The sequence below is a fragment of the Drosophila takahashii genome, chromosome 3R (genome assembly GCF_030179915.1).
Source record: "Drosophila takahashii strain IR98-3 E-12201 chromosome 3R, DtakHiC1v2, whole genome shotgun sequence".
Taxonomy (NCBI): domain Eukaryota; kingdom Metazoa; phylum Arthropoda; class Insecta; order Diptera; family Drosophilidae; genus Drosophila; species Drosophila takahashii.
The window spans coordinates 36,059,547-36,083,582 of NC_091681.1; the positions used below are offsets into that span (position 1 = coordinate 36,059,547).

The following is a 24,036-nucleotide window of genomic DNA, read 5'->3' on the forward strand; positions in this document are numbered from 1 at the left end:
TAATCTTCAAGTTCTCTCGTGCGGTTTAAGTTCTCAGAATACTTAGTTAACTGAGAAAAAAATTATTTCTAATTGATTAATGTAATCAATAACAATAATAAAGAAAAACGAATAGAAAATATGTTAAGAGTTCAAAAAGGCCTCAGATAAGTCAAACGTTCCCGTGCGTCAAACTCTTTTTATCGCTAAGAGGACTCTCATATTTTCCGATTCTGAGTTTACTTCCAAACCTATAAAAACTCAAACCCGCAGAAGAGAAATCATAGTCTACATTAATTGTTGGACAATATGGCACGCATTCTAGTACTATTTTTAATCGGAATCGCATTGCAAAATTCCTTTGCAGAAGTGGTAAGTTAAAATTTATAAAAAAAAACATGAAATTAACTATACTTTTTTGATCAGGATCAACCAGATTTAAAAAAATTAGAAACAATCCCCGATAAAAATTCAATCGTAAAAAATTTCACAAGAGAAGAAGACAAATTTGATCAAGTTCTGTTTTTGGAAAGGATTGAAAAAATGAAATCAATTTATGATACCCTAAAAGTGAAGATCGATACATTTTTTTCCAACCACAGCGAACTATTAAGAAATATCGCCAGCACAGAAAATCAATTAACAAAATTACAAAGGTTCACGAAAGTTAAAAAGGTTTATAAGCCGATTGTTAAGTTCGAAAAGATTGGATCAAAGTTTTATCATATTGAGAACAAGGAAAAACTGAACTGGTACGAATCTGTTTCGAGATGTAGAAGGATGGATAGTAACCTTGTTAGCCTCCGAAATGAGGAAGAGTGGAGGAATGTTACAAAAAACCTGCGTCACTACAATAAATATTGGGTGGATATCAATGACGAAGCGACCGAGGGCGAATTTATTTCAGAATCGACTGGAGAAAAGGCACCTTTTCTAAAATGGTCTTATGGCGAGCCAAATCAACTTGATGACGAAAATTGTGTTGAGATGCGAGATCAACAGGGTCTATTTGATACAGACTCCCATTCCATGAACGACGTAAGCTGCTTCAAAAATAACTATTTCATATGCGAGGCCAATTTTATGGAACGTCGACCATCGTCTAACATTTAATATTTTGTGACGAAATACATGAATTTAATATTATATAAAAAAAAAAAATTATCTGACAAATAACCTTGTTGAAGTAAATGGTTTCACATAATTTGAAAAAAAAATTTAAAAAGTGTTTTTAATTATTTATTGTTTTAACATATTGGGATGTACTAATATCAGGCGCGTATCTGGGGCGTTAGAAAGAGATTTACCTTAATTGATTTGAATAGAAAATCATTTAATTTAATTGAAAATTTTCTCCTTCCTAAAACAAAGGTTAAGCACAGAAAGTCCTTTAAATTTGTTTGGCAGTGCTTAATGTTTTCAGATGAAAATTTAAAAAATTAAACAGTAATTCAAAATTTTTTATCGGAATACAGTCAAAAAACAAATAAATTGTAAATTGGAAGTTATAAAATTTCAAGAAGTAGTAACTTTTCAAAGATAAATTATTAAATAATAATAATGTTTTTTTTTTTGGTTGCTTAAGGCCACAGTAGCTATACCTACAAATCATTTTCAGGTTATAGAAAATTTATAATTACCTCTTAACCAGAGAACAAATAAATGAATAATGTTTTTTTCAATATATTTTGCGATATTTTAATGAAATAGTTTCATACACATTTAAGAGGATACATTTTTGGTTACTTCCTCCAATTCAGTTTCTGGTTGGTCAGTCGTCGTCTTCTCAAACTTCTCCGCTTTTAATTTGTTTGTAATAGCCCTTTGTAATTCTGAGATTTGTTGCTCCAGGTTATCAACCCTGTCAGAAAGATTATCATATTTGGGCGTCAGTTCCTTAGTTAGCTTGAGTGCCAGGTTTGACCAAAGCAGTTCCACCTGCTCGAGCCTCATATTGTTAAACGTGGATTCTTCAAAATCTTGATTTTCATCTGATTCCCCCTGTCATTGTTTAAGGGAAATAAAGTTAATTTTTATTATAAGATTTATTGAGAAGTTTCACCTCTCCACTTGCGAAGATGTATTGGCAAGTGATTCCGATCAAAAAAAGTAGCAGAATATGTCGCATTTTGTCCTCTTAAAACAACTCTTCAGCTCCAACAGAAAATGTTGACTATTATGGTTTTCCTTTTGTATTGGGTTTTTATAGGCTGTTAAAGTCATTCGCAATCATAATACATAAGAAAATCCTTTGGTTTCTATCATTTGGGGTAAGTGATAAAAGCTTGACGCACAAATCCTCTTATTTATCAATTAATAGTTATTATCCCAAGAACTTTGCAGAACTTTCGCATAAATAACTGCTGATAGTGAGGTCTCCAGCTTGTAACAAGAATTAACGTCATAATTATGTTTTATTGCTTATCAAAGGAAACATATATTTAAAAATTTCTCTAGTTATAATCTCTGTCAGGCAATTCAAAAAACCGTTACATATAAAACCGTCCAATTTTAGTGCATTTTGGCCGTCACGTGGAATTATCGGTGCCGTATCGATGGTGTCATCGCCGTATCGATAGTGTTATCGGAGCCGACTTGTGTAATAAAAACACAAAATTAAAATTTCCGTAAATGCCGTGGACTGATTAATTTGTAATAGGATACTGTACCAGATTTCGTATTGCACAGAGGTGCATCAAATAATAAAGGATTCCCGACAAATGGTGGGTCTAAAAGCGGGTGATAAGACGACTGTCCAAGGGTCGGTGGCCGATCTATTTAACATCAAGGTTACGGATCTCAATAAATTCAAACTGATTGTGGGTTTTACTCATCATTTCAGCACCCGAAACTCAGACTGAAATTGGACCTCGATTAACCCATGCTGCCCGCCATCATTTTCCGGCAGGCGCAGCGGCCCCTGCACCATGGAGCCGCCACTTTGGAGCACGTCCTGGGCGTCGGCGGGAGCAGCTTCGTGAACTGCCTGAATCGCTATGCCGCCGCCACGGGCTTCATCCGCATCTCCTTCCTGGACATTAAACGCAGGAGGAACTATGAGTTGGCCCGCCTGCGTCTCTACGCGGATGAGAAGAAGCAGTCGCTGCATCTGCGGACTTTGCAGGGTCGCCATCTGCTGCAGGGCGTCATCGAGAGGAAGAACTTCCTGGTGGACGATATACGGGAGGCGAGGCACAAGGTCCAGGAGCGGGTGCGCGAGAAGATCGTGGAGATCCGGGAGGAGCGCGAGAATATCATGACCATACCCAACATGCTGACCATCAGTCGCGCCTTCCTGTCGCCCTACATTGGCTATGTGATCGTCCAGGGCGACTTTACGCTGGGCATGAGTCTGCTGGCCTTTGCTGGATTCACGGATCTGGTGAGTTAGGGAGCATATCTGTATAATAGGAAGCTAAATAGTAGGTAGAAACAGGTTGCAGCGTATATTTTTGGCATCATATATTGATCTTTGCTTATTTCAACGATAACATAACGATATTATAATATAATACCTTTTAAATTCAAAGAATCTATTTATAATACTCAATTTTTTACCCAAATATCCCAGACCTAGGCCCAAAAATAGTTTGTTTATCTAACAAATAGCTCTTCTTTTTATTTCTGAAGATGTTTAACCTTTATTTTAATATTATAAATATCTGAAATAGGGGAAGATGTATCCCAAACAAAACAGGTTGTACAGTATATTTTTGGCATCATATATTGATTTATGTTTACCCCGTCTTTGCTTATTTCAACAATCAAATATATAGAATAAGTACCTTTTAAATTCAAAGAGTCTATTTATAATGCTGCATTTTTTACCTAAATATTCCAGACTAAGGCCCCATAAATAGTTTGTTTATCTTGAAGAAAAAGCTACTTATATTTGTTGATTTTCGGCATATGTTAAATATTTTTTATAGTAAGTAATATCTGATTTTCTATCCCCCTAGTTGGATGGACAGATAGCCCGTCGGTGGCCCTCGCAGGCGAGCAAGTTCGGCTCCTTCCTGGATCCCATGGCCGATAAGTTGCTGATGGGCTCGCTGGTCATCTCCTTGTGCTACACAGATCTGCTGCCCATGTGGCTGACAGGAATTGTGGTCTTCCGGGATGTGTTCCTGCTGGGAGCTGGTTTTGTTATACGCTACATAAGTCTGCCACCGCCGGTGAGTTAAGGGTTTATTTAGCTAGTTAACCCTTTAATAATATATTTCCTTTTTTCATAGAAAACCTTTTCGCGCTATTTCGATGCCACCCATGTTACCGCTCAACTGGAGCCCACGCTGCTGAGCAAGATCAACACGGGCGTGCAGCTGGCCACCATTGGCCTCAGTTTGGGGGCTCCCATTTGGAACTATTTGGGTGAGTTATATGGTTTTTATCTACTAATGAAACCAAGTAATAACCAAATCTTTATCTTCCTGCCACAGATCACCCCGCTCTGCATGGCCTCTGGTATCTGACTGGCCTAACCACGGCTGCCACTGCCCTCAGCTACGTCCTGAATCGGCATAATACATTTAAGATTATCCAGAAGAAGACGTAGGACCGGGCATTTCCGATATAAATATCTATGAAAACTACAAAGGAGTAGTTACTCTCCTTAAGCAATGATTAGTATGTATTGTGTTTTCTAAATGATTACCATCTAAAATTAAATAAATCTATTTTGTTAACAAATATAAGAGTTTTAACTATAACTATTTAAAATTTGATTGAGATAAAAAGGGAAACAGTCAAAGGAAAGTTCGAAGGAAAGCGACTAGAAATGGTCAATATAAAAATTATGGATTTATTTTTAAACATTAATTTTAAAAAATAGTTTAAAATTCAAAAATATTCCCAATATTGAACGCATAAATTCCGTTACAGACCTTGGAGTGTTATTCAACCACAACTTAAATTTCTCTAATCACATTGGTATAATAGTTAGTAAAGCAAAAGGCGTTTTTGCCTTTGTTAAGCGTTGGTCGAAGGAATTTGAGGACCCCTACACCACAAAACATTTATACATTTCCTTGGTTCGTCCAATTCTTGAATATTGCTCGTGTGTTTGGTCACCCCAATATACCATTTATCAGGACCTTATCGAGTCGGTACAGAAACAGTTCCTTTTGTTTGCTCTACGTGGTTTAAACTGGGAAACACATCGACACATGCCATCGTACGTGGATAGACTGCGTCTACTTAACCTGCCCTCCCTCAAGGATCGTCGAACGTGCCATGGTGTTATGTTCCTGCACAAATTAATTACTGGACTTGTAAATTCAAGCTACCTTCTTGGTCAAATTCGTTTCTCCATTCCTGTAAGGTCTACTCGGCACTTTCGACCAATTGCCCTCGATATTTGTAAAACTAACTTTGAGTTACATGATCCATTTCGCGTTTTATGTTCGCAATATAATGAACTGTATTTTTTGATATTCTCGGAATGCTCTGTTAATTTAATTGTAACAAACATCCTAACCTACCTGTCCCTGCCCCCTTCCACTTGATGTGAGTAGGGTACTATGTTTATGTTGGCAGATATTTGCTAACTTTAAATAAATAAATAAATAAATAAATAAATAAATATCGATACTATCGGTACGTGACATTTGGTGGGTGCACTCGCTAAGCGAATGTGACCATATTTGACCATAATTTGTTAGGGTGACCATATAGAGTATTTTTTGGTATATTTGAGAGAATAAAACTGGTATATAAAGTATTTTTAACACTGAATCGCACACTGATTTTTGCCTTCTTTTCTTTTCGCCCGTTTCCGGTAAGTGGATGCTCCGCGTGTAATTTTAGTTAAATTTTAGTAAAAATATCTATTTTAGCGTTTCGTTAGCACTGTGAGTGGTGTACATTGTGCAGACTATGCCCTCTCGAAGGGGAATATGATTTAAAATGCTTGTAACGGGATGTTTTTCAGCCTTTTAAGTAGAATCAAAGATTCAATGATGGCAATGTGAACCTGTGCCCATGAAAAATCCAAATAATAAGTTTATGAATGTAACTTTTGGCATGGTCTACTTGACTATACCTATTAACCTTTGATTGAAACCATCTATCTCAGTTTAAATATGGTTAATTCTTAGTTTCTGGAGATAATAACATGCGGCATTGGAAATCGGCATGCTATAGCTTCCACGGGAATGGCTAAAAACGTGTTATATTGGAACTTATTTGTTTCATTCTACTATTATAAATTTCTTTAAAAGAACTTCTTATAAGACTGCAAGTATATCACAAGATTTCTTGTTTTTCCTAAATTTTTTACCCATATCGAATATTATTATCAATATTGGAATTAGTTTTACCTAATAACTCTAGTTCATATTATTTTTGACATTTTGATGATTTACTAACTCTGTACCATTTTCCCTGCATTTACAGAGCAAAAGCCGCCAAGATGAGGAAAATCATGAAGCAGGGCAAGATCGTAATCGTCCTCAGCGGACGTTACGCCGGTCGCAAGGCCATCATCGTCAAGACCTCCGACGACGGAACCCCCGAGAAGCCCTTCGGCCACGCCCTCGTCGCCGGCATCGACCGCTACCCGCGCAAGGTGACCAAGAAGATGGGCAAGAACAAGCTGAAGAAGAAGTCCAAGGTCAAGCCCTTCCTGAAGAGCCTCAACTACAACCACCTGATGCCCACCCGCTACACGGCGCACGACATCAGCTTCGAGAAGCTGTCGCCCAAGGACCTCAAGGACCCCGTCAAGCGCAAGACGCACCGCTTCCAGACCCGCGTCAAGTTCGAGTCCGTCTACAAGGAGGGCAAGAACAAGTGGTTCTTCCAGAAGCTGCGTTTCTAAGCTGTCAATCGCCACCCTTGGTTACTGGATTGTCGCTCTTTTTAAGGTTTAATAAACAAAGAAGTAATTCTGATAAAACTGACCGAAACTGTGGAAAGTGTGCCTTCATTTTGTGTGTTAAGTGGGGCAAATATGCCTATGGAACTAAGTTTTAATCCATGTTATAAAGTTGGAATAGTTGAAAGCCTATCTAAACCGAAGTAATCCATCTGTATCTTCGTATAAGACCATGTTCCGTCCGATATTCACAATAGATCCCAGAAATCTATTTTCGGAAATCCTCAGAACTCAAAAATTGGTAATATTTGATTATAAATAATGATCATATATAGTTCCTCCCCCGAATCTTCAGAATATATCCCAAAAATCTACTTTCGGAAATCCTAAAAACTTAAATTGGCAATATTTGGTTAAAAATAATGATCATATATAGTTCCTCCCCCAAATCTAAAGAATAGATCCAAGAAATCTACTTTCGGAAATCCTAAAAACTCAAAATTGGTAATATATGATTATAAATTATGATCATATATAGTTCCTCCCTCAAATCTTCACAATAGATCCTAAAAATCTACATTCAAAAACCTTAAATCTCTAAATAGCTAATATTTGCTTATAAATAAGGATCATGCTTATATAGTTCCTCCCTCGAATCGAAAAATTCAATAATTACAGTGTCTTTCTTTACTTTTTCTTTACTAATAAATATTCGAACAGAATAATACATTTTGTTTGAATCAACTTTTCAATATTACAATCATTTTGGAAAAATTTAAATTACAATTATATATCGCTTTGTTTGACTATTTTTGGAAACTTGCTTGGCTTTTCAAGAGCGCAAAGTGTGTTATTCTTGTTGTACATCATCTGTTTGCCTTAGGGTATTTGGGATACGAAAGTTAAGAAAAGAAAATGTATAGCTCTCTCAGTAGGGGGTTAGAAAAAAAGAGTAGAGTGCAGAAATAGGGCCGGCAAGAAAATCTGTGAAATATAAGAAAATACTGGATTAGTTTCTATTCAAAAGAATCGAAATTTATACAATTGAAATAGAATTAAAGTTTGTATTACCTGAATATCACACTTGGACATCGAATGAACACACAATGGACATTTAGCCGGGGTAACATATCATATTTTGTTTGGGTTAAGCAGCGGAACAATTCGACCTCACTTTCTTTCTGGGCATCACATTAACGCTTTTGCTTTTTGGGGTACAAGATGTCTCGAATTGGCTTAGTTGTGGGGTTAATATAATTTTGATTGGTATTAAACTGGGTTCGATTTGGTTTGTCTTGCTGAGTTTGTTAGCAGTTGGTTGAGTAGTTCGGTAGTGCGATAGTGCCTAAACCTGGCTAAAATAGTTTCCATGTGGCCTGCGGAGCGGTAAAGCGTTTTTTGGATTTTCGGGGGGAGAGGAGAGAAAACAGAATAATTTTTTTTGATTAGAGCTGCACGAGGACATTTTTGGTTACACGTTCAAAACGAAAACTACATACTTGTGTGTACTGAATGTGTGTGGTGGGTTGGTGTGATCTACTGGAGCACTACTTAGGACAAATGTACAACAGAAAAGAGTTCAACGAAGCAGTTGCTAAGACATATATATCGAAAAATAATCTATAAGCTATTGAAGGTAACTTTAGGTAACAAATTACCTCCAATTACATTACAATATCCCAATATTTTCATAAGGAAACCAAAAAGTTAGTTGTTAAGTGTAGTCTGTGGGTGTGCTGGTTGGTTAGGACACAGTAGTTAGGCCTTTTTCGGCAATAACACTTACAGTTTTGCTGAAGTAATCAGTAAGTAAGTAAAATAATACAGTAACAGAGCATGAAATTATAATACAATATCGCAACAGTAAAAGAGGGGACAAGCGATAGATGTTTGTTTGTTTTTAAAAACTAAATAGGTAAAGCACAACACTCGGTTGTGAGACAGCGCGATAAAAGAACATATAAGCTACTCTAAATTCAGACGATTATTTTACCAATTCACGCGCTTGGCACTCAAGATCTTGAGTATGTTTTCGACCACATCGGTACTGGAGTGGCTGCCGCCGACATCTGTGGAGGAAAGGAGGATGATAAAGGTGATTTTGGTAAATAAGAATGAACCCCACCTGGCGTGCGAATGGCATCGTTGACAATCGTTTGGTAGACGGCCTCCTGGATGACATTGGCGTGCTCCTTGTGGCCCAGATGGTTCAGCATGTCGATGCTGGCGTTGATCATGGCCACCGGATTGGCGATGTTCTTGCCGGCAATGGCGGTTCCTGTGTTACGGGTGCCCGGCTCGAAAATGGCGTACTAAAAGTGTAAAAGGTGTAGGGTAATTAAAAGGTGATACTACATAGGAGGGAGATCAACCCACATGATCGCCGTAGTTCCTGCCGGAAATGAGGCCAGCTCCTCCCATGAGACCGCAAAGCACATTAGACACAATGGTGCCATACAAATTGGTCATGTTCATGACGTCAAATTGGTGGGGATTCGACACCGACTGCATGCAGGTGTTGTCGATGATCATGTTGTTGTGCTCCAGCTCGGGATAGTCCTTGTGCACCCGGTTGGCCACCTCGAGGAAGAGACCGTCGGAGAGCTTCATGATGTTGGCCTTGTGGATGGTGGTCACCTTCTTGCGATTGTTTTGGCGGGCATACTCGAAGGCATAGCGGGCAACACGCTCGGCATTGTCGACGGTGACCACCTTCATGCTCTCCACAATGCCGGGCACCGATTCGTGCTCGAGCATGGCGTACTCGCCGTCGGTATTCTGGCGGATGAGCACCACATCGATGTCGTGATGGCGAGCCGGAATGCCCGGATACGACTTGCAGTGGACGACATTTACGTACAAATCCAGCTCATTGCGAATGGCCACGTTACGCGAGACTTCGGAGAGGGTCTGCGACTTGGTCTCAATGTTGCCCTTGAGCGCCACTCCGTTCCTCTTGATTGAGGTGATGGCGTACTCCAGATCATCGTTACCCTCGGTGGAGGGATCGATGTCGATCACCTCGAAATCGATGGGGGCGCCGCAGTAGCGGAAGATCTCGCGCACATAGCCCATCAGCTCGGGTCCAATGCCGCCGCCTGGGAGCATGGTGACCGCATGGCGACCGCCGTACTGTGCCGAGGGTATGTCGGTGCCCTGTTCAGGAATATATAAGATATATAATGCTATAACCTCAAAGGGAAGGTGGTGTAAACCGAGTTCCAGACTCACCGTGACTTTCTTGTGCAGCGTCGACTTGGTGTGGGCCACATCCTCGGTCTTCTCCTTGGTCACCAGCAGGGGATAGCCCTGCAATTAGAGAGATAACAATAGTTAAAGACGATCTGTTTAGGATCTGCCTGCCGCGCATTATGTAATTTCCATTTGTTGGCCATTTCAGTCGGCCGAGAAAACGTACGCGGGTGAGGAACGGCGTCTGCGTCTGCAGCAATCTCTGGGACAAGCGAAGGGCCATGATTCGATCCTGGTTTTATTGGTTTCTGCTGCTGCACTCGAGCTTTTATTATCGGCTAAAATCACGGCCAATTCTATTCCACTTGGCCAAATCGTTGCTGCTGTTGCTCTTCTTCTTCCCAAGAACGACGGCTAGTCAGGGTTGTCGAGTGCGCATGAGGGGTATTAAATACTTCTAATAAAATAAAAAATAATATTACAAAAATCTTAAAAAATCAAATTTAAAAAAAATTAAATTTAAAAAAATTGTTATTTTAAGAATAAAATATTGAAGTAATTTTGAGCTACGTCGACAACCCTACAACAAAACAGCTGTTATGCGCAGCGTTGCCAGACCACCGAAAAGCAGCTGACTGTTACGTTAACAACCGCATTTCATATTTTTGTTTATTTAATTAATTAAAGGAAATATCCTGGCGGCATGACTTAAACTGGGTGTTTAAAACCAGGTTCTACAACATGTCAGCGGAACTAAGTCTAGATGCGGCCGCAGGGTCAGTGGAATTGAGCCTGCAGGAGCCGGTCAACAAATTGAAATTTCTACATGCTCTTGTTGTAAGTACTTCAAATTTTTAAATGAGAATCAAGATCTTAAGTTACGTTTTTCAGGCTGGAGGCGTGGCTGGCATGGTGGTGGACATAGCCCTCTTTCCCATAGACACAGTCAAGACCCGCCTGCAGAGCGAACTGGGCTTTTGGCGGGCCGGAGGCTTCAGGGGCATCTACAAAGGATTGGCTCCAGCGGCTGCAGGAAGTGCTCCCACGGCGGCCCTGTTTTTCTGCACCTACGAGTGCGGGAAGCAGTTCCTCAGCTCCCTCACCCAAACCAAAGATTCACCCTATGTTCACATGGCAGCGGCTTCAGCGGCAGAAGTGGTGGGATATCCTAGAAACTAGAGATACTTTTGTTTATAGATTTAATATGTATTCCTATCCCTTAGTTGGCTTGCCTGATACGCGTTCCCGTGGAGATTGCCAAACAGCGCTCTCAAACTTTGGTGGGCAACAAACAGTCTGGTCTGCAAATCCTCCTGCGGGCCTATCGCACTGAGGGATTGCAAAGAGGTCTCTATCGGGGCTTTGGCTCCACCTTGATGCGGGAGATTCCCTTTAATCTGCTACAATTCCCCCTCTGGGAGTACTTTAAGCTGCAATGGACGCCCCTAACCGGCTACGATTCCAGTCCCCTTTCGGTGGCTCTTTGTGGAGCCGTTGCTGGAGGCATTTCCGCGGCTCTAACCACACCACTCGACGTGGTCAAGACCCGAATCATGCTGGCCGAAAAGGAAAGTCTGAACCGCCGTCGTAGTGCAAGGAGAATTTTACATGGCATTTATCTGGAAAAGGGATTTGGAGGGTAAATATTGAACTTAAAACTGGGTTAAAGAAGAGAAATATTGTAAAATATGTGTTCTTAAGTAACCAGAATTTAAGAACTACTTTAGCTCCTTTTTTTTGGTTATTTAGGAACACATATTTTATAATATTTAACTTATAAACAGGTAGAAATAAGAGTAATATTATAAAATTTGTATTCTTAAGTAACCAGAATTTGAAAGGCGTTAGCTTAATTTTTCTTGTTACTTAGGAACACATATTTTATAATATTCAACTCATAAACAGGTTGAAATAAGTGTAATATGAATTCTCAAGGAACCAAAATTTGAAAACTTCTTCAGGCCCTTGTTTTATCATTATGTTTACATTTATTAAATTCCTAAGTAATAATTCTGGTTACTTAGGATCGCATATTTTATAATATTTAACTTATAAACAGGTAGAAATAAGAGTAATATTATGAAATATGTGTTCCTAAGTAACTAGAACTTGAAAACTCTTTTATCCCCTTTAGTTATATAATTATGTTTACATTTATTAATGTATGTTTATGTGTATTTTTCAGTCTGTTTGCTGGCTTTGTGCCGCGGGTGCTGTGGATCACGCTGGGCGGTGCATTCTTCTTTGGCTTCTACGACTTAACGACCCGAATACTGGGGGCAACCAGTGCGGATCATCATTAGGATTAGGGCTATTTTCGTTGTACTTGTAGTAGAGGCACGTAGTTTGCAGTAGTAGTAACTTGACCGAGGAAGACCACCGTTTTGGAGACAATAAAGTTTTTGGAAGTCTAGGCGTTACTTGATCCCTGTGGAAGAGTTAGGGTTATAATATGTAGTTATAAGATATTATATAGAACTACTAACATCCTGAATGTGCAGGCGACCGGCTAGAAGGCTGGCTGTAATCTGCTGATCCCCCAGTTCATCTCCGCAGGCCATGGGCACATCGGAATCCTCCTCGTCCACATTGATGTACCCACTTCGCGGGGCCTTCCTGCGTCTCAGGTAATCCCAGGAAATCCGACAGCGACTACGAGACATCACGTAGACCTGTGTGGAGACCCAAATGCATAAATTAAACAAATGTAAATGCACTTGAGCAAACAGAAGGCGATAAGGAATATAACGCACCAAAGCAGCCAGAACAAAAATGCCAACGAGCACCGAAATGGGCAGCCAAATGTACTGGGCGTCGTCGGGATGCAGGATGTCCGTTTCAGGACTCTTTACGGTTGTCTCCGGCTCAAAATGCTGCTCCATTTCGGGGGGATTTACAAGTAAATCAGTAAAACAGCGGAGCAAAAAAGTTTTTAATATTTAAGCGCTCCCTAGCGTTGCCAGACTATCGACGGACAGGTGGCAACTCTCCAACAGCTGTGTTTAGTTTTTCTTGGAATTTAGTGTTTTTGAGCGGGGATTTTCAATTGTAAACAGGCAAGTATTGAGTAATTTAGGGATGTATAACCAACCTGGTAATGATTAACTACCCACAGATGGATCTGCAAAATAATAAAGTCGTCCAAACACTTACTTTCACCATTAAAAAGCGAGCGGCTGAAGCTTCCTTGCAAACTGCGCCCCAAGAAGTCTCATTTTTGGAGCTCCACAACTGCTGTCGTTTGTGCCTGGAGGAGCCGCATCCCCACCAAATGCTGGACATGACCAGCATCTATGACCAGGAGGCGGAACTGAGCTACTACGACTGCTACGAGATCTGCACCAAGGAGGATCTCCGCCAGAATCCCAGCCAGGAGCCCAGAACCCTGTGCAAACGATGTGCTGTGGAGCTCCAGTGGGCCTACGATTTCCACAAGAAGGTGGCCATTGCCAATCAGCAGTTGAGGGAGATCTTCGGGGTCACCGAAAGCGCTGAGGAGGAGGTGCTAGAAGAGGAGTTCCCCCTGGAGGAGATTCCAGAAAAGCAGGAGGACCAGAAAGTACCCAATTTAGAGCACATCCTACCCCGCCATCGTCATCTAGGCCAATTCAGCTGTCAATTCTGCCACAAGCTGTTCAAGAACCACTCCCGCATGGCCAAGCACCAGCTGATCCACCTGGCCAATCGTCCCCACTTTCAGTGCAGCCAGTGCGACCGGGTCTACCTCACCAAGCAGGCCCTCAAAGTCCATGTGGATACGAAGCACCGGCAGTCGGGAGTCCACTGCGACACCTGCGGCAAGGTGTTCGCCATTGCCAAGGCCCTGGAGATTCATAAACGCTATCATAACAGGGATTTTCCCTACGCCTGTGATCTCTGCGATCGACGATTCGCCCAGCGATCCCATTTGACCGTCCACCAGCAGGTGAAGCACACGGGATCCCGCTTCATTTGCGAGTTTCCCGACTGCCAGAAGTCCTTTACCTCGTCCTCGTCGCTTAGGAATCACGAGTGCACCCACACGGCCATGCCTTTTGAGTGCTCCCACTGCCAGCAGAGTTTTCCAGCACGTAATAAGTTGGTTTTCCTCTAAAAATCCTTTAAAATATGCGTATAAAAATGATTAATCTCGTTTCAGATTGCGCGTCCACCTGGAACGTAAGCATAATATGGATGTGGACCTAGAAGATCTGGAAGAAATGCGCAAATTTCACATAGTTCGCTCTAAACTAGTAATGGCTAACGTTTATGCAGGGCAGGAAGAATCACACAGCAGTCCCAAAAAGAGTAGCGATTGTACTTCTAATTAAAGAGTTCTAAAAAGTTAAAAGTTGTATAGATTTAAAAAGTTTAAGGGCCGTTTTCTCGTCCGTCCAGAAAACGGCCCTAAAACCTAATAATTAATTTGCATCCTCAAAGATTGCCTTACAAATATCACATTCAATTTATTTCACACTTTCCTTTGGTTATCTTACACAGATAGGATTAGATATTCACATACATATATATAGAGATATTCGATATCATAGACAAAATAAATGCTGCTAAATCTGATGGTATACAAGTTCGATCTTCGCCCCGCAAGAATCCTTCAGTTAGACATCGTTAGAGCCAAGGGCATGGCTTTGGCCAGTGCCGTGGAGTCATCCGGATGCTGCGAGGATCCCGTCGCTGTGCCCGTCGTAGTGGTGGCCACATTACCATTGCCCGCCTCCGCTCGCTTCCTAGAGGTAATTTTCTTCCAGCCACGCAGGAAGATTTGATTTCGATACTTGGGCGTCGTGAAGGTGTACAAAAGTGGATTGACCGCCGAGTTCAATGGCAGCACAAAGACCACGAGCCAGGCGTAGATATCATCGGAGATGTTGTAGTTGAAGAAGACCCAGATCTTCATCACGATGATGGGCACCCAGCAAAGGAAGTCGGTGAGCACGATGAAGAAGAACCGCACGGCGAACTCGCAATCCAAGAGAGTGAGCGGTGTGGCACTTCGCGTCCTCCAAATCGAGATCAGCAGGGCCGTGTAGAGCATGGCAATCATGACCAGCAGCAGCAGATTGACGCCCAGGAAGACAAAAGCCGAGTACAGCCAGCCCATGGGAAAGGCCTCGTGGATGTGCAAAGGGAAACCTGTAAAGTAAGATTACTTGTTATAATTCACTTTATCATAAAAATATTTCCCTTACAGGTTCCCGAATAGGATCCGTAGTAGGGCAGGGTGCTCGTACGCCACAGAAGTACTGGAACCACCGCTAAACCCACTCCCGTAATCCAAATGCAGATCAGCGACAGCCACATCACCCGACTTCCGATGCTGCGGTGGCCACGAAAGGGATCCGCGATGAGCAGGAAGCGCTCCAGCGACATGAAGGCCAGGATTAGCATAGACACCTCCGAAGAGCTGACGGCCAGGGTGCCAATCAGTGTGCACTGCCACGAGCTTATCCAATCCAGCACAACCCTTGGAGATATAATATTTATTATAATATTATTTATTTATCTACAGAATCGCCTCCAACTTACTTGTAATACTCATTTCGATAGCGGTAGTCCTGCACACCAATAGTGACCAAATAGAACCCCATCAGCATATCAGCCAGGGCCAGATTTCGGATCACCATCGTCACAGCCACATTTTCATCCCGGTAGATAAAGCGTCCCCAGAGAACCAGAACATTTCCGGCTATTGTTAAAGTGGCCATTACCCAAGCGGAGTATCGGAGGACGGGTTTGCTGAGCAAATCCTGAAAGGAGCTAACTCCATCGGTGGAGGGCTTGCACATCCTCACCCGCGGCGTCATCGAGCAGTAGAAGAACCGATCGTAGATGATGTACGTAAGGTTACGCATGGCATTTATGGCCGCAAAGTCAATGTGATCATAACGAATGCCCGTGAGATTCAGGAAGGATATGTTCAGGGGCTCCATTAGGCTGCGACTGATGTGGATAGGCATTTGGGCCAGCGAACTAATGAGTGCAGAAAGTATTTTAAGTCCTTATAAAAACCAAACAAGCAACGTTTCTTCGAGTATACTCACAGCGCCTCCAGTCGAGTGTTGTGCAGAAATGTTTCGCCAGATAACTCCTTAATGGGATTACCGACAAGGCGGCTGTAAAACGAAATGCACGTCTAAGAATTATTCGCAGATATAAGGTTACGCATACGCCGCGTGAGCCGCGCATAATGGCCCTGCGTTTTGTGCTGATAAAGATAGCAACCAACCACACACATTGTCGCCTTTAAAAGTTCTTAAAAAAGCGAAAACAATTTTCTCCTTGGCGGCGACTTTAAGCCAAAGCCACAACAAGTTGGCTCCGGGCTTTTGAAAGTCACATAATAAAATCCCGCTGGGCAGCATAATAACGAAAATTCTTATTTAATAGCTGGCTGAGTATAAATCAGCGCGCAAACATTGTCTATCAATGTGTGGAATAGATGCAACTGGCCGGGGCTTAATGTTCTGGCAGGAAAGGGCGCATCATTCATGGCAGACAGGATGCAGGATGCGGCACAGTGGTTCAAAAACTATTCAAAATGTTTTAAAAAACGATGCACAAAAAAACTCTTTAATATTCGTTAGAAATCTGTTAAAGAAATTTTTAAGCCTTGAATAAGGAAAAGATTTAGTATCCTAGAAATTTATTTGTATAATGTTTAAAGGTCTTCAAGTTATTTACAAATATATGGTTAAAAAACAACTCGAAATATTTTCAAATTTGATCACAGTTGTATGTTATAAATCCATTTTAAGAAATTTTTAATTTCTGGGATAACGAAAAGATTTGAATTCTTAGAAATTTATCTATAAGTATAAGAGAAACTATGTTTAATATACCCAATGTTTAAAGGTTTTTAAGTTATTTAAAAATATTATATGTACCTACTGCCTCTAAATTTCTTGATTTAATCAAATTTATTATTTTTATTTTTAGTATTTAAAGATGTTTCTACCAACTTTGAAACATAGTAAGGAACTACCAATTTATTGACCTATTTTGGCGACACTTTCCCTCCGTGTGGAGAAAGTTATTCTGCTTTATTATTATGTTTATCGCGTAGGGGGATAATAACTTCAATATTTCCCCCCAATCCCGGGGAGCTTCGATTCAGTTCCACCGTGTCACGTCCATGGGAATTGCAGCAGCTGATGTGAGATCTCGGGGAACTGAATCTGATGGAGATGGTGTGGCAGATGTGGGATGTGTATGAGGGATACACTGACGTTGAGCTCTGCTTTGTAGCTCCATTGCTTGCACTTGTCTGGTCAATCAATGCCCGAGCGCCAACTGTTAACAGTTTGTTTTTATGGATTGTCGCTATAAGACAATGGCCACAAACCCCCTAGAGAACCCACACCCACCCACATCAGGAGCTGCCACAGATTGCTGGTAATTGCTGGCTGGCTATAAAGTTGCAGCGCCATTTTTCGTGGCAAAAGCTTAAACTAAATATTTAACGCGGCCACAAATTGAGCCGTCGCCAAAATGGGCGCAACGGCGGTCAAATGATTTTTATTATGTAAATTTCTGATTAATTATTGAGGGACAGGCCTCTCGGATCGGCCGGCATCATGATTTTGGGTCCGCACTTAATAACTTCATAAATATCCGGCCAAACCAGACACGACGACACACGACCACAATTAACATATTTCTTCTGGAGGGCAAGGCAACAAGTTGCTGGGCCTCCCAAATAAGCCCCCGGGTAATGCCCATTGTTCATGGACGAGCACATCCTCCAGTGGCCACACACACTACACGTGGCCCATTCCGGGGGCATCACAAATGCGTCAGTATCAAAAGGACTGAGTAAACGATGGAGGGCTGGTTGGGCTGGAATGGCGGTCATTGCGCATTTAAGAAAATGACAAATAAATGCCTCTAGTTGGGTTTGTGCGCTACGTGCAAGGAGCGAAAAATCATGGCGGAGAAATTTCACAAATGTGGCTCGAACCGATTGCAAAACACTCTACCTGTAGAGTTCTGGAAAAAGAAAACGTTCTAGCTTCTGTTTTTTATTGACTTATTATTTTCAACTCTTCAGAATATATTTATCATAACATTTCAGAATTTTGAATTTAAAAAAAATTGGACAACTATGTATAATGCAGCTATAAGAACAATTAAAAAATGTATACAAAATTATAGAAAACAAATTATTGCTTCGCTAGTTTTAATAGTATTCTCTTCTACTCTGCGATAAAACTATTTTAAGTATTTCAGAGTTCCAAATTATATTTATAAAAAAAATCTGTCCACTTCATTATGTAGCTGTCTAAAAAAAATTAATGTAAAAATAATACAAAAATAACTTTATTTTCTTTGAAACATCTAATTGAGTGTGACGTTTTTGTAATACTTCTTAAATTAATTTATAATTTAATAGGAACGATCATTTTATTGCTTAATTATATTTTACCTGACAACTTATTCCAAGTACCCCACTTCATTATGAGTGCATATTAACCAAATGAAGCCATTGGCGCTTCCCTTGCAAATGACACGTTTCAGTTGTGGATTCTTTTGGGGCAATGTGCTCTGCGAAGGTACTGCTGCGGCATTTGGTTGCATTGCTGCGGGGGCGGGGCTCGTATTGACCATAATTAACGTCACGAGCATGTCTACAGGACAATGCAGGATTTGAAGGTCTTTAAAGCATCCGAAAAAATCTCCGTAATGACCTGTCAGTGGCTCAGTGGCCTGACAGCAGGAATCAAATTAGTGCAGCGATTTCTCAAATATTTTCGCTTTTGCTTTCGTTTGTTTTATGGCCACGTCCCCCTCCCCGAAAGCCCTGGGGGATACGTTACCAGAGACAAAACAAATCAGCAGAAATTGCTGGAGGAAGACAGGATACATGAGCAGCATTTAGATGCGTATCTGATAGATACAAATACACGGACACAGTTACAGATACATTTGCGCTGGCCAAAGGAATTTCTGTGCAGTTTATTTTTGTCGGTGCACACAACAAAAAATTTAATTTAAACTATATAGAATCTAAGAAGTGGTTTCTCAGAAATTATATATTTTCTTCATATTAGGATTATTGGAAGTATATTTGATCTTGAAAACAAGAAAGCTGGGCCATCTTTGAGGTTCAAAGATATTTTATGCATATTAAAATAGAATAATAATTTTAAATGAAAATATCCTAAAAGCGAAAGAATCATACCCAATGAAATCAGAGCTCCAGTTTTAAAATGCCTCTAAGTTTCTAACTAATATACATTTTTTAGTTTACCAAACAAACTTATATCTTTTTAAACATCCCAGGATAAGGTTTTCTTTCACAGATTCAATTAAAACCCAATCGATGGTCATTTAGAATTACATTTTCTTTCCGTGTGGCTATAAAAGTCTTTCACTTGGCATACGAGCTCTCCGGAATGCTGAGAAATTCCTAGCACGCCAACAAAGGGCAGATTATTTGCATGGGGTTCGGTGTTCGGTGTTCGGTGTTCGGAAGTGGGTGGTGCTTTAGCTTAGTGGTAAGAGGTGGCAAGAGGTGTCATCAACAGGCGTAAAGGATTCGCAGCTCGAATAAGGGGGAGTGGCAAGATCTAATGAAGCAATGACGATTGGGGAATACCACCGCCCACTGCCCCGAGTCGATTTCAATAAACTCCTTCATTATTGGCCCACAACTTGGCCCGAGTTGGTTACAGTTACACAGTTACTTGGCCAAGGCTTTGGCGAAATTGTTTTCACATAAAATACAAATTTATTTGCATTTTTATTTGGTCATAATAATGTTTGTTTATTTGTTGCTCTCTGGCTGAAGTCAAAGGTCCCAAAAGATACAAAAACGCCAAAGTCAAAGCCAAAAACTCAGTTCGTTCTGTATTACAACCAATCTGGTCAAGAGGAGAGTGTTTTTGGTGTCTGTCTGTCCGTTATCATCCTTGATATGCTGATGTATGTACAAATATATATGCTGGATGATGGGTTTGGTAAATTTATTAAGGCCACAGCTTGATGCTAGACGATGGATGCCGTGTTGCCCGAGACATTTATTGAATATGCCATTGATATATGGTTATGAAAGCCAGAAAGTAACATACAATTCCTTAAAGATCTCATTGGTTTTCACTATTAAATATTGAGCATACGCCATGTTGTCTGTCTGTCGCTCATCAAATTCCTTCCTCAAAGCGTTAAACAATTTGTTTTCTTTTTTACGACTGCCGTTTATAGATTTGCCCTCTTACTTTACAGTTGGCCCATAACATAACCGGCATAAAAATAAACTATGACCATAAAGGTTAGATTAGTTGCCCCGAAGGGGGTAAACTTTTTATAGCGCGGGCGTGGTCAAGTTCATAAAAAAATATTTCTAACGCTGCAATTTTAGGGAATTTTTGTTTCGGATTTAAGCATCCGTTCCCTTGTTATTATTTATCTGTCTGTGGGCGCAAAACTTTTCAACTTTGGTTTTTCATAAACAGAGAGATTCCCATTTCGAATACGTAATTGCGCATTAATGAACTGAAATTAATACCATAGAAATATGATTTTGAATCACAAAGCAAATGTCCAGCGAAAGGGGCGGGAATTTCGGGTGCTTGGCTGCTTGAAATCCTTTGCCAAATTAGGATTTACTTTGGGGACATTCCTGCGGCTTTGTGTTTGACCAGAGCTCGAGTTCATTTACTTTTGTAGCAGCATTATTCGTATTATTATGCTAATTAACTATCTGTCGCCATAACTCATGCTTAGTGTCGGTGTTGAAGTTCCACAAATCCATAAAGGAACTCATTCCCTACCCCTTTCTCCCTATACTCACATATCTCGCATATTGGTTAGATTTGCAAAGGCTCGTCCATGGATGTGGGTGATGAGGTTATGCTGGAGATCTCTGCGAAGGGATAGAAAATATGTTAGAAAATTAAAATCACAGAATCACAAAGAAAACTCGGTAAATCGATATGCCCATGGTAAATTTCTGGTATTTCATACCATATCAAGTCCAAATTGATACCACAAAACGTAAAATAGATCATCGATTCATATCAATTGTCGGGGTTATTTAACTAATATTAACTATTACTTCTTATTTTTAAAAATAAATAATATATTCCTTCTTTCTTTCTTCCCCTTAACTTCCCATATGCTTCAAATCACAAGATAAATTGACGACACATATGATGCGATGATGGGCACAAATATTGCGACACAATTTATCCCATCCAAATCTCATCGCTGCCATTCGTTTGCAATGTCTGTAAAGGTTAACACATTTATTTACGTTGGGCAATTTGGGTAACTGATTTATTTTCAGTTAGCTGCGAGGCGTCGGGCACCCAGACGACCCATTGACTTATATTGTCAGCTATTGATGCATAAATTAATGATTATGTATGCTCCACCAGTCGGGGATTTTGAAGGCAAAAAAAAGAGAGCCCAGGACATGTGAGAGACCTCTGATAATATCTTAGGTGATGGCCATACGAAGTTTTAATGTTATACGGCGATACATTTTCAATAACATGAAATAACCAGATTTTTTTTGAGACTAAATAATATATAAAATATTTAAAATCAAACCATAAAAACCATTATAAAAAAATCCAATTAAAAAACCCAGGGTATTTCTATCTTCGTTTACTAAATGCATTTTTCCGCCTTGTTATTCCTTGTCACTCTTCGTTTAAATATTTGCTTAGCATATGTTATTTGCGTAAACAATAAAAGTGCCAATTTATGGTTATTGGTGCATAAATTCAATTGTTTTTGGTTTGCCGGTGTCGAAGGTGTCGAAGTATCGAATATCCAGCTCACTGTCATGTCAACAGTGCGTATACGCAATGCTCCTTCTCTCTTTTTCACTGTCTCAGCAACAAAGTAACCCACATAAATCTCTCAAAATAAACAAGTAAAGCAAAAAAAAACCAAAGCAAAATGCAACGAAGAGTAAAAATTACGCATACGCCCCATAAAATCTAAGTACAACATATTTCAATAGACTTTTCGACACTTGCTGGCATTTTCTAGGTTTTTTTTTATTTTGTGTGTGGAAGGGGGAGGGAAAAACTTGATTGTTTTACTTACAGCAAATGTAAATTATCCAATTGGGAAAAAGTTTCCTCGCCAATATATTCGATACGATTGAAATCCAAATAACTGTAAAAGTAAAGAGATATTTATGCAGGCATCCAACAATCTGGCTAAGCTGTAGGCCTAGTTTTGTTTATAAATTTTTGGGTTTTTTTTTGGGTAGAAGGACTGCCTTCTAAGCCTTTTGTGTGTGCTTGTGTGGACAAGTGAGGAATGTAACTTGGTTAAAAGATGTAAGATTATCAGAGTTCATGATGGGCAACTAGACTTTAAAGGGGCAAATCTTTGGAAATTAAGATTCGAAGATTTAAGGCGGTGCAACTGCGTTTTGATTAGCGACGAGAAAATAAGATTAACGTCGTGTGCCTAACGCAAGATAGGCGTGTAACCGCAGGCATGCTTTGTGATTTTACATCCTGATTTAAGGAACTCAATTTAATTATTTTATTAATTCTAAAAAAAAATTAATTTAAGGCAAAGCTTAAAATACAGTAAAAATGCTTTTAATGATGATCTAAAAATTCCAAGGTTGCAACTTTAAATCGTGGACTTCAAAACTAAAGGAAATCAATGGGATACTTTGGGCACTAAGTGAGTGCAACCACGTTGACAACATTGTGTCAGTTCTAGCTAACCGGCAATTCAGCAGGACACCTAATACCCATCACCGCTTTTAACAGCATTTCACACTTGAATACTTCAGCGGAGCTTGGATGTCCGGAGACCGAGGGACCGAGACCCCGATTTCTGCTCAGTTTTTAATCTAGCAAATAGAATAGAGACTCATTTCGATTTACTCACACTTCGTAGAGCGAGGGAATTTTCGGCAGCTGCACATTTCGCAGGGTGAGGTGATTGCTGCTCAGGACCAGCCACTCCAATCGATGGAGGAATCGCAGCTGCTCCATGGGCAGGTGGTGCAGCTGATTGTTCACCAGGAACAGCCACTGGAGGCTGTGGAGCCCCAGGAAGATGCCGTGGGGCAAATGGCTGATGTTGTTGTGGCTCAGCTCCAGGCGCTCCAAATTAGATAAGCCATTGAAGCTGCCCAGCGGGACACGTGATATGTTGTTGTACTTGAGAGTCCTGCGGAAGGATTGGGGAAAATCAGGTGAAATAACAGTAAAATAAAACATGAATTATTTTTATTAAATTAATATTAAATACATTTTCTAATTTCTTTGGATTAATATCAAATAATTACCAATAATAAAATACTTACAGCTTTTGCAGACGCGTCAAATTGGCAAAGATATTGTCTCTCAGGGTCAGGTTGTTGCGAATGATGATCAGATTCGTGACCTCAGAACTGATCCTTGGAAATCGACGCAACTTCGCAAAGCGACCGCAGTATATAATTGTTCTCTGGCCGCACTTACAGGTTTTAGGATATGTGACGATATCTAAGTAAATAAAAATATTTTTTGAGCTGGGTTAAAAAATATATAAAGAAGGCTATCAAGTTAAATAAAAATAAAATAATAAAATATTTTGTAAATATTCGAAAACTAATAGTGTTTAAAAAAAACAATGATCTTACCACAAGTCAAGCTTAAAGTTTGGCTTTGATTCCTTTGCACCACCGGCGGTGATAAATCCAGGCCGCTCGCATTCGAAACGGCGGAGATTAGGCTCTGTTGCTTCTTCTCAATCGCATTACGCACAATCTTATCGGCAATCTCCTTGCTGCCGTAGAGGAGTCCGCACTCCACCGGATTCTCATCGCTGCTGTCGGCGCAATCGTGACGGTTGTCGCACATCTGGCGCCTCGGAACGCACAGCGTGCCGTTGTCGCAGGCGAAGCTGCCTGTGGGGCAGGGTCCTGCGAAAGGAACAGCAAGGAACAACAAGCAGATCCCAAATTAATTATCACCCAAGGTCAGCGCAGCAAATTGCATTCTCCTCGGATTTAGTTCGCTATTTTACTAGTGCCTTTAACGCATCAGTTATCATTTATTAAAATCTAGATTAATTTTAGAAAAACATTTCAAGGG

At 40.4% G+C, this 24,036-nt stretch overlaps 7 protein-coding genes across 9 annotated transcripts in view; 4 read left to right on the plus strand and 3 right to left on the minus strand.

The window, feature by feature from the left end:
• Idh3g (Isocitrate dehydrogenase (NAD(+)) 3 non-catalytic subunit gamma) overlaps positions 1-10,394 on the minus strand; it is a 194,528-nt gene extending 184,134 nt beyond the window's left edge. Inside the window, exons 1-7 of one of the 3 annotated variants that reach the window (XM_017150725.3) lie at positions 10,212-10,394; positions 10,025-10,102; positions 9,170-9,949; positions 8,919-9,105; positions 8,787-8,862; positions 7,865-8,169; positions 7,466-7,777 (exon numbers count right to left, since the gene is read on the minus strand). In XM_017150725.3, coding sequence (XP_017006214.1) covers positions 8,139-8,169; positions 8,787-8,862; positions 8,919-9,105; positions 9,170-9,949; positions 10,025-10,102; positions 10,212-10,268 — 1,209 coding nt within the window. In that variant the 5' untranslated portion in view covers positions 10,269-10,394 and the 3' untranslated portion in view covers positions 7,466-7,777; positions 7,865-8,138. Of the gene's footprint in view, positions 1-7,465; positions 7,778-7,864; positions 8,170-8,786; positions 8,863-8,918; positions 9,106-9,169; positions 9,950-10,024; positions 10,103-10,211 lie in introns of those variants that run through there. The other 2 variants (XM_070216152.1, XM_017150726.3) reach the window with 2 other exon arrangements.
• CLS (cardiolipin synthase) lies at positions 2,547-4,688 on the plus strand. The gene is made up of 5 exons (XM_017150662.3): positions 2,547-2,702; positions 2,822-3,361; positions 3,939-4,154; positions 4,215-4,350; positions 4,419-4,688. The coding sequence occupies exons 2-5, from the start codon at positions 2,861-2,863 to the stop codon at positions 4,532-4,534; spliced, it is 969 nt and encodes a 322-aa protein (XP_017006151.1). The 5' UTR covers positions 2,547-2,702; positions 2,822-2,860; the 3' UTR covers positions 4,535-4,688.
• Positions 5,760-6,884, plus strand: RpL27 (ribosomal protein L27). Its single transcript, XM_017150727.2, has 2 exons — positions 5,760-5,774; positions 6,373-6,884. Exons 1-2 carry the CDS (start codon positions 5,764-5,766, stop codon positions 6,794-6,796), a joined length of 435 nt encoding a protein of 144 aa, XP_017006216.1. The 5' UTR covers positions 5,760-5,763; the 3' UTR covers positions 6,797-6,884.
• A 215-nt stretch (positions 10,395-10,609) lies between the features above and the next one.
• On the plus strand, positions 10,610-12,398 carry LOC108063597 (S-adenosylmethionine mitochondrial carrier protein homolog). Its single transcript, XM_017150741.3, has 4 exons — positions 10,610-10,822; positions 10,877-11,143; positions 11,209-11,624; positions 12,171-12,398. Exons 1-4 carry the CDS (start codon positions 10,727-10,729, stop codon positions 12,286-12,288), a joined length of 897 nt encoding a protein of 298 aa, XP_017006230.2. The 5' UTR covers positions 10,610-10,726; the 3' UTR covers positions 12,289-12,398.
• On the minus strand, positions 12,272-12,872 carry LOC108063598 (uncharacterized). Its single transcript, XM_017150742.3, has 3 exons — positions 12,739-12,872; positions 12,472-12,657; positions 12,272-12,413 (listed from the first exon to the last, which is right to left on the minus strand). Exons 1-3 carry the CDS (start codon positions 12,865-12,867, stop codon positions 12,396-12,398), a joined length of 333 nt encoding a protein of 110 aa, XP_017006231.2. The 5' UTR covers positions 12,868-12,872; the 3' UTR covers positions 12,272-12,395.
• Positions 12,873-12,915: 43 nt separating this feature from the next.
• On the plus strand, positions 12,916-14,583 carry LOC108063596 (gastrula zinc finger protein XlCGF46.1). Its single transcript, XM_017150739.3, has 4 exons — positions 12,916-13,041; positions 13,101-14,062; positions 14,124-14,308; positions 14,465-14,583. The coding sequence occupies exons 2-3, from the start codon at positions 13,101-13,103 to the stop codon at positions 14,293-14,295; spliced, it is 1,134 nt and encodes a 377-aa protein (XP_017006228.2). The 5' UTR covers positions 12,916-13,041; the 3' UTR covers positions 14,296-14,308; positions 14,465-14,583.
• Positions 14,577-23,830, minus strand: Lgr3 (Leucine-rich repeat-containing G protein-coupled receptor 3). Its single transcript, XM_017150738.3, has 9 exons — positions 23,583-23,830; positions 23,265-23,445; positions 22,844-23,128; positions 22,037-22,108; positions 20,772-20,843; positions 16,024-16,095; positions 15,509-15,952; positions 15,172-15,446; positions 14,577-15,115 (listed from the first exon to the last, which is right to left on the minus strand). The coding sequence occupies exons 1-9, from the start codon at positions 23,800-23,802 to the stop codon at positions 14,577-14,579; spliced, it is 2,160 nt and encodes a 719-aa protein (XP_017006227.3). The 5' UTR covers positions 23,803-23,830.
• Between the last annotated feature and the right edge of the window lie 206 nt (positions 23,831-24,036).

Bases quoted from the DNA above. Each gene is read 5' to 3' on its own strand.
- LOC108063598 (XM_017150742.3), bottom strand. From the start codon at position 12,867: ATGGAGCAGCATTTTGAGCCGGAGACAACCGTAAAGAGTCCTGAAACG. The intron at 12,658-12,738 runs GTGCGTTATATT...GTCTCCACACAG, and splicing joins TTTTTGTTCTGGCTGCTTTG to GTCTACGTGATGTCTCGTAG.
- CLS (XM_017150662.3), top strand. From the start codon at position 2,861: ATGCTGCCCGCCATCATTTTCCGGCAGGCGCAGCGGCCCCTGCACCAT. The intron at 3,362-3,938 runs GTGAGTTAGGGA...CTATCCCCCTAG, and splicing joins TTGCTGGATTCACGGATCTG to TTGGATGGACAGATAGCCCG. The intron at 4,351-4,418 runs GTGAGTTATATG...TTCCTGCCACAG, and splicing joins TCCCATTTGGAACTATTTGG to ATCACCCCGCTCTGCATGGC.
- Lgr3 (XM_017150738.3), bottom strand. From the start codon at position 23,802: ATGTGCGACAACCGTCACGATTGCGCCGACAGCAGCGATGAGAATCCG. The intron at 23,446-23,582 runs GTAAGATCATTG...TTATTTACTTAG, and splicing joins AACTTTAAGCTTGACTTGTG to ATATCGTCACATATCCTAAA. The intron at 23,129-23,264 runs GTAAGTATTTTA...ATCCTTCCGCAG, and splicing joins TTGACGCGTCTGCAAAAGCT to GACTCTCAAGTACAACAACA.
- LOC108063597 (XM_017150741.3), top strand. From the start codon at position 10,727: ATGTCAGCGGAACTAAGTCTAGATGCGGCCGCAGGGTCAGTGGAATTG. The intron at 10,823-10,876 runs GTAAGTACTTCA...TACGTTTTTCAG, and splicing joins AATTTCTACATGCTCTTGTT to GCTGGAGGCGTGGCTGGCAT. The intron at 11,625-12,170 runs GTAAATATTGAA...TGTATTTTTCAG, and splicing joins CTGGAAAAGGGATTTGGAGG to TCTGTTTGCTGGCTTTGTGC.
- LOC108063596 (XM_017150739.3), top strand. From the start codon at position 13,101: ATGGATCTGCAAAATAATAAAGTCGTCCAAACACTTACTTTCACCATT. The intron at 14,063-14,123 runs GTTGGTTTTCCT...ATCTCGTTTCAG, and splicing joins AGTTTTCCAGCACGTAATAA to ATTGCGCGTCCACCTGGAAC.